Raw genomic sequence first — 8,395 nt, 5'->3', positions numbered from 1 at the left:
TTTTTTTTTTTTTTTGTATTTTTAGTAGAGACAGGGTTTCACTGTGTTAGCCAGGATGGTCTCAATCTCCTGACCTCGTGATCTGCCCACCTCAGCCTCCCAAAGTGCTGGGATTACAGGCGTGAGCCACCGCGCCTGGCCCCCGCTCACCCCTCTTAATTCTCACCTTCATTCTGGAGATGAATGCCTTAAAAATTAACACTAATTGAGAAGAAACACAAGTTGTAAAATGATTTTAAACTTGCTCTAAAGCAGCTTGATCGTGCCATTGAAAATCACTAGGTCGCTAGGAAACTGGAAAAATACTGTTATTGTCTTTAGTGCTATAATTTGTGGCTTTAGATTGTAATTATTTTTTCTTTTTCTTGCCAGGACAATTTGACTCTAATAATTATGACTCCTTGAAATAATCTGAATAGTTGTGTAACTCATTAAGGGCATGACAAGCTCAGCAGCCTTTGAGAACACTTTGCAAAGAAGTCCCTAAGCAGTTTCTGAGAACTGGATTTCAGTGGAAATGGTGCTCAGCAAGGGGCAGGATTTGTGAACAGGGGTTTGACAGCCGCAACTTAAAATCCTCCCAGCATTGCTGGAGAAAGATGTACAGAGATGCTGATAAACTGATTGTCTTGAATCACAACATTAGAAAATTGATTACCCATTAGTATACAGATGCAGTGATATTAGTACCAACAATGATTGTTTGCAGCTGTTAATTTCTGGAATCACCTCAGATTTTTCATTTTTAATAAAACGTGAAACCTGAACATATCCTCCCACTTGGAGGGTGAACGTGAGCCCTGCACTGCCGTCTCACGTGACTCCATTGTGCCCTCTTGTTTCCTCTGTAGAGTTTTTGGTCATGAAGAGAAAGAGGGGCAGGCCTAAGGGGTCCACGAAGAAGTCCAGCACAGAAGAGGAGCTGGCAGAAAACATTGTGAGTCCGACTGAGGACAGCCCGCTGGCTCCGGAGGAAGGGAACAGCCTGCCTCCAAGCAGCTTGGAGTGTAGCAAGTGCTGTCGGAAGTTCTCCAACACGCGCCAGCTGCGGAAGCACATCTGCATTATCGTGCTGAATTTGGGTGAGGAGGAAGGAGAAGCAGGTAAATACTGCCAAAGGGCTGAACATGTCAATTTCTTATGAAGAGGTGTATCTGTTAATATCAGGTTTCACTGGGTCAGTTATTACTTGGGAATAGCACATATTTATTCAGCTCTAACCCATCTGGAAAAGTGCTTATTTTCCTAATGATGACTGACTATTCCTGTAAGTAGTCTTTGAAGCGAATGTGTCATCTGGGAGTTGATGCCCACGGCATGCAGGTCAGGGGACTGCTTTGCTAGATGCTTTGAGAGTTGCAGGGATGGTAAAACACAGCCTTTGCTGAGCTTATGTTCTGAGAAAGAAGATAAGGTTTTAAATGCATCATGTTAATGGATAACAAATTGTCAGCAGGAGAAAGCATTCTGATGGAAAGGAGTGAATCTGGTGTCACAGTTTCGGTAGCACTGAATTAAAGGAAGGAAGGACGTCTTAGTGGATGGATGGGGCCATGTGGGCCGAAGTGCAGAGATTAGGATCCTCAAGGCTCCTATGAGGGACCTTGATGGGCCAGCGTTGGCTGAGGACTAGATTTCGGGGGGCATTCTTGAAGAAAATAAAGACTATCAGTTGCTTCCTTCAGATACATTCTTGACTAGGCTTCAGCTCTGAAGCAGCTTCTAAAAGAGGCTGACAGGCGGATAAATGCGATCAGGGAATGAAGTCGCTGTGGGGTAGTGTGTCTGCAGATGGCCTTTGTCGGAGGAATGAAATAGCAAGGCTGCGCTGGAGTGGTTAGGGTCTCTGCTGTGGGTTCTGTTGTTGTTGAGTCCTTGCACCATTTTCGAAGCCTTCAAACTGTACCCCATGTTTAAGTTCTTTCTGTTCTGTATTGTGCTAACCATGTTATGTGGGAAGCAGTTCTCATTAAGAACGTAGGCTCTGGATTACAGCTGTCTGGGTTTGCATCCCAGCTTCAGCACTTATTAACTTCATTTTGCCTCAGTTTCCTCATCTGTAAAATCGGAATAAAAGCAGTACTGTCTCCTATGATTGCTTTGACAATTAAGTGAGATAGGACTTGTAAAGTGCTTCCAGTAGTACCTGCTATATCAAAAGCATCGAGTGAATGCCAGCTATTACAGCGAGCCGTTCAAAACCACATGGATACAGTACTGTTGTCATCCTTCCTGTTTCCTGGATAAGGGCGTTTAGACTCTGAGAGATTAAGTAATTTGTTTAGGGTCCTTTAGTTAGTAAGGGGACCCGGCCTTTGAACCCAGGCCTTCCTACTCTGACCCCTGTTCTTAAATTCCTCACCATAAATGCCTCCCTACAATAAGCAAGACTCTTGGTTTGCAAAACCCTATCATAGTTCGGGTGAATTATTGAGTAACTCATCAACTAATATTTATGGAACATCTAGGTTGGTGGCCAAGGCTCATTGCCAACATCTGTACAAGTTGTAGAAAATACCAGACACTGTTCCCTCTCATAAAGAACTCTCAAGGCAATGATGTAAAACCTTGTGGGGCTGCACGGTCTCATGAAAATAACCCATGAGGATCAAAGGAGGTGGAGCTGTCTCTAAATGGAGCCTGAGTAATTGCCGTGTGAGAGCTGTAGGCCGGGAGTGCTGTCATTTCAGAAGAATCCGCATCGTGTTTCAGAACCTAAAGTCCTTTTGGGAAATAAAGATAATTTTAGAAATGAGATGGTTGAAAGAGGAAGGATTAGGATGGACCTCCCCTGAACCCGAAGCTCTGATTTCCAGTGATTTGTTAATCACCGGATTTGGGTTACAGAGTCTTTCCCCCACCCTCTTTTGCGTGCGTGCACACTCTCTCTCTCCTTGTCTCTCTCTCTGTCTTTCTCCCTCTCTCCCTGTCTCTCTCTCTCTTTCTCCCTCTCTCCGTCTCTCTCTCTCTTTGTCTCACATGCATACATACGCATGCCCCCTGCTCTGGCACAGCTAGGTAACGGTGTTGCATTTTAATCAGTGCTAGCCATCGAGGCAGCTCTGCTGTGTGTAGTTTCTGCACTGCCTGAGCCCTTGAGAGAATCCAGTTCTCTCCGATCATTTTCTGCTGTCTTCTCGAGAATCCCTTTTGTTTGTACCTTCACAGGGTGTTTCCTGTCAGATTCCTTCTGAGATACTCCTGGACTTTCTGCACAATTATGGCTAGAAATCAGAGACTTCGCTCTTTGGCAACACTAAATTTTTCTGCTTTCCGTTCTTCCAGACCTCAGGTCAAGCTCTGGGTTTGAGGCTCAAAGTCAACAGCACAGACCCTGGAGGCCCAGAAGTTCAATTGGGTCTGTGGCTGCACTGCCCTTAGGGTCAACTCCATAAAACAGGGGTCCCCAATCCCTGGGCCGCAGGCTAGTACCGGTCTGTGGCCTGTTAGGAACCAGGCTGCACAGCAGGTGAGTGGTTGGTGAGCGAGCATTACCACCTGAGCTCTGCCTCCTGACAGATCAGCTGCGACACTCGCTTCTCATAGGAACATGAGCCCTATTGTAAACTGCGCATGCGAGGGATCTAGGTTGCGCGCTCCTTATGAGAATCTAATGCTTGAGATCTGAGGTGGAACAGTTTCATCCCCAAGCCACCCCACCCCACCATCTGTGGAAAAATTGTCTTCCATGAAACCAGTCCCTGGTGCCAAAAAGGTTGGGGACCGCTGCTCTAAAACACAGTACCTTAGTGTCTCCCCATGACAGCAGAGTGCAGAGTCTTTCCCTGCATGTTCAAAACCCTCACCGAAACCATCTTTCCATGTGGCTCTGTGGCATCATTTGTCAGTGCCATAAAGTATTCTGTTTTTTGTACCAACCAGGGTACAACTGATGAAAACTTAGGTTTTGATCATTTTTTCACTGTTGTAAATACTGCTTTAATAACTATTCCTAAATATGTGTGTGTGTGTGTTAATATGTATACATATTCGTAGACTTGTGTTATGATTTTTGTAGGATAAATTCCTAGAACCAGATTGCTGGGTTGGAAAGTATGTTAATATTGCCAGATTTCTCCCCAGAAAGCTCACATCAACTTAGATTCCAGAAGTGTCTGAGAATGCCTATTGGATATTATTACTTTTGTTTGTTTTAGTTTTTAATACCTGTAACGAAACAGAAAATACTAAGAAAGTGAAAATGTTCCAAAATTTCACTGCCTGGGGTCAATGACTGTTACACTGAAAAAGAGAAGACCCTCCTCCATTCTTTGTACACCCATATGTATTTTTCAGAACTGAGATTATTCATAATATTCTGTGATCTTTTTTCACTCACTAATGTGGCAGATACATTTTTCATGACAATATTTTTTATTTAACAAGCTGTTTTCTAGCGCTTTTTTATGCTACAGTTGCCGTTCTCAGTGTTTTACAACTAATAGTCATTTTAATTTTCATGGTAGCTTAAGAGGTAGGCACTATTTTTGTTGTTGTTTTTTTTTTTTTTTTTGAGATGGAGTTTTGCTCTTGTTGCCCAGGCTGGAGTGCAGTGGCTCAATCTCAGCTCACTGCAACCTCTGCCTCCCAGGTTCAAGTGATTCTCTTGCCTTAGCCTCCCAAGTAGCTGCAATTACAGGCATGTGCCACCACCTCGGCTAACTTTTTGTACTTTTAGTAGAGATGGAGTTTCACCATGTTGACCAGGCTGGTCTTGAACTCTTGACCTCAGGTGACCCACCTCACTTAGCCTCCCAAAGTGTTGGGATTACATGTATGAGCCTCTGTGCCTGGCCAAGGTATGCACTGTTGTTATTCTCATTTTATAGGAGAGCAAACTAAGGCACAGATGTTTCAGCCGTTTGCTTTGGTCACACAGCCCATAAGTGGTGGAGCTGGTTGTAAGCGAGGTGGGCTGGCTCCAGGATCTGTGCGTTTCACTGCTTTGCTGTGTGTCCTTACCGAAAACAGTGTTGATTGTTGTCATTTTTAAAGGCTGTACAGCATTTCTTCATATGCATGGGCATACCTCATTTTGCTTCATTGGTCTCTAGTTGATGGGCATTTAGAATTGTTTTAAAATTTTCTCTCTCATCAAAAAGCACTACTCAGGTGAACAGTCCCGAGCATGCATTTTAGATTTATTATTATTATTTTTTGCACTTGTGCCATTATCTTAAATGACTAATAATGTAATGCTTGTTAAGTTTTTATGTAACGAGCTGTTTTTTAGTGCTTTTTATTTTGCAGTTGCTGTTTCTCAGTGTTTTAAGCTAATAGCTCTTTTAATTCTCATAGCAGCTAAGAGGTAGGCACTATTGTTATTCCCATTTTATAGAAGAGGAAACAGAGACACAGGTAGTTTCAGCAGTTTGCTTGGATAGATCACACAGTCTGTAAGTGTATCTTTTAGTTTCCTTTGTAGCATTGCTTTTTTTTTCTTTTGCATTAGGAAAATGGAAATAGGGCATATTTTACATTTTGACACACATACATATTGTCAAACTGCCCTGTAGAATGTGCGTATCAATTATTTTTCCGTCATGGGACATGTCCTCAGATCGCCTTTATCCTTTTTATCCTGGGTTGTGTCAGCCTGTATCCTTGCCAGTCTCTTTTGTGAACAGTTTGCTTTAATTGTTTTAATTTGCTGCTCCTTGGTCACTGGTGGGCTATCTCTGTTACAGTTACTAGTTATTTGTGTTTTTTGTGTGATTGGGGGCATTCCTTGTTCATGCACTTTACTTATGCCTTTGAATGATCATATATGCTGAAAATATTTTCTGCAATTTGTCATTTGCCTTTTAATTTTCTTTGTAGCATTGCTTTTTTTCCTTTTGCATTTTGCTGGAGTTTTAAATTTCTGTTTTGTCACCGTTTGTATTGTATTGTCAAATGTATCTTTTACATTTTTTGCCCTTTTATCATAGTTTACAAAATTTACCTCATATCCCCTCCAATTAAAAAAAAATGCTTCTATTTATTTCTCTGTTATCTGTATGGTTTTATGTATATCTTTGCTTCATTTGGACATTGCATTTTTGTTTTCTGTAAGTTGTGAAGTAAGGCAGTTATATAGTTGACTTTTTAACAACGTGGGGATTAAGGGCACCATCCCACTGTCAACAGTTATTTTCAAGTATAACTTTTGACTCTCCTCAAACTTAACTAGTAATAGCCTACTGTTGACCAGAAGCCTTACCAATAGTCAATTCACACATATTTGGTATGTTATGTACTATTTCCTTATAATAAAGTAAGCTAGAGAAACAAAAATGTTACTAAGAAAGTCGTAAGGAAGAGAGAATGTATTTACGCTTCATTAAGTGGAAGTGGATCATCATAAAGATCTTCATCCTTGTTCTCGTCACGTTGAGTAGGCTGAGGAGGAAGAGGAGGGGTTGGTCTTTCTGGAGGGGTGGGAGAGATGGAAGAAATTTCAGTATAAGTTTACCTTGCAGTTCAAACCCATGTTGTTCAAGGGTCAGCTGTATATATTTGATCAATAAATCCAGGGAAAGGAATTGTCTTAATAAATACAATTCAGTAGATAAAATATTTGAAGTCATAGGGTCCACAGAGAAAATACAGATCTGGAGGTTCAAAGTCTCAAAAACCCCTTAAAAAATAAAACTTTGTGTTTTGAAATAATTATGAATTCACAGGAAGCTACAAAGATAATACAGAAGAGTCCCATGTGTTCCTCAGCTGGTCTCCCCCAGAGGCTACACCCTACACAACCCTAGCGCAGTATCACCAGAATCAGGACGCTGACCTTTGAGTGCGCGTGGCTTGCTGCCAATTTGCCATTCACAAGTATGGCCTGTGCTCACCGCCAGGAGGCAGAACTGCTCTGTTGTCACAGGGCCATGCACCCTGTCCCTCGATTGTCACCCTCGCCTAGCAGCTGCCAACCTGTTCTCCAACTGTGTGATTTTGTCATTTTGGGAACACTGTGTAAATGGACTCACACAGTATGTGACCTTTTGTAGTTGGCTTAAAGAACTCCCCTTTTAGACCTAAGTTCTAATTTTATGACTGAGGAATTTGAGATGCAGAAGTGATGATGATCAGGTCACATGACTCATTTGGGGCTGGTTGGGGCCCACATCTCCCGACTCCTGCCCCGTTACCAGTTTGCTCCATCATGTCTGTGCCTTAAGACCACTCTCATTTCTACCTCATGGATGGAGATTTTCTCCAGTTCAGCATATCTCTGTCATATTTTTCTCTAACCTTATAAGCGATGGAAGTGGCACCCTGTGTGGATTCCTGATGCTTATTTTCTACTCTGTAATAATTAGGCAGTCTCTTCAGCAACGGCAGACAGACAGAGTCCTTTCTAATCAGATTATTGGCTTCCTCCAGGAATAGCTGTAGAGAAAATGGCCTCCTATTCCATTGATTTGAATGACCTAAATTGACTTTAATTTAACAAATACCAAGTGGAAAGGTAGACGCTCTGGGTGTTTTTTCCTTTCTGGCCACTGTTGAAGCTCTAAAATATGCAGAAATGACCTTATGCCCAGCTGCCTTGTGGCTGGCATCCATGTGATTGCACCGTGTTCCCTAGTTTACCAAGCACAATGTTACAATTTGGAAAATTCTCGAGTAATTGTTTTAATATGTGCTCTGTCAAGAGCAGTCTAGTGACATTTCAAACAACTGACCTTGGCTCTATAGCTTGTTAAAACAATTAGAAGAAAACGAAATAAGCTTTTTCTTACCCTGAACCATGGCAAGTTAAAATAACTCTTTTGATATGTTTTCAACATTTATTTATTTTATTCTGCATTTGAATGGTAGAAGAAACCAGGAAAAGAGATTTTTTTTTCCTGTGGTTATGTAGAACAGCTGGTGTTTTTAAAATGTTTTGCAGCCTACAGAAATCAATATGTCAAATTTATAAAAGTGACTTGTGAACTTTTCTAAGCTTGTTATTTCTGAGGTCATTTTATGCAAGGAGAGTTGTGAAAATTTCCTCTTATTCTCGTTAAATTCTTCCTGTCAAAGACAAGCCATTCATTTTATGGTCTTAAGATCCACCTGTAATCTTCATGATGATTTTTTATTACAGTGTTTCAAGCCTCTGCCTTCTACTGTATTTGTGTTAGCAAAACAGCTGGCTCGATAAATACCTGCCATGACTGAAAATGGTTTTGAGTGAGTCCTGTTTGAAAATTTGCAGGTGAAAATGTGTTTCCGAACATCCCGCATTTCTCTGTGGAAAGATGGATAGTGGTAATGTCTGTTTCTTTTTGCTGCCTGTAAACCCTCATTTTTTCCTCTGTACTAACTAGGTGAGTGGAAGCCCAGTGGTCTCCAGCCATGCTTGGTCTTGGGCGTACTTGTGAGTGTGGCTTCTGCATGGCCCAGTTCATGCCACTGCTCTTGC

At 41.8% G+C, this 8,395-nt stretch overlaps 1 protein-coding gene across 3 annotated transcripts in view; it reads left to right on the top strand.

Moving 5' to 3' along the window:
• ZFAT (zinc finger and AT-hook domain containing) overlaps positions 1-8,395 on the top strand; it is a 240,521-nt gene that overhangs the window by 74,505 nt on the left and 157,621 nt on the right. For all 3 annotated transcript variants that reach the window (XM_032760486.2, XM_058444407.1, XM_058444406.1), the window contains exon 3: positions 852-1,103. In XM_032760486.2, coding sequence (XP_032616377.1) covers positions 852-1,103 — 252 coding nt within the window. The remainder of the gene's footprint in view (positions 1-851; positions 1,104-8,395) is intronic.

This window comes from Hylobates moloch, unplaced genomic scaffold (genome assembly GCF_009828535.3).
Source record: "Hylobates moloch isolate HMO894 unplaced genomic scaffold, HMol_V3 SCAFFOLD_9, whole genome shotgun sequence".
Lineage (NCBI taxonomy): Eukaryota > Metazoa > Chordata > Mammalia > Primates > Hylobatidae > Hylobates > Hylobates moloch.
The sequence above is the reverse complement of the archived record's forward strand: the minus strand, read 5'-3'. Positions and strand labels throughout refer to the sequence as shown.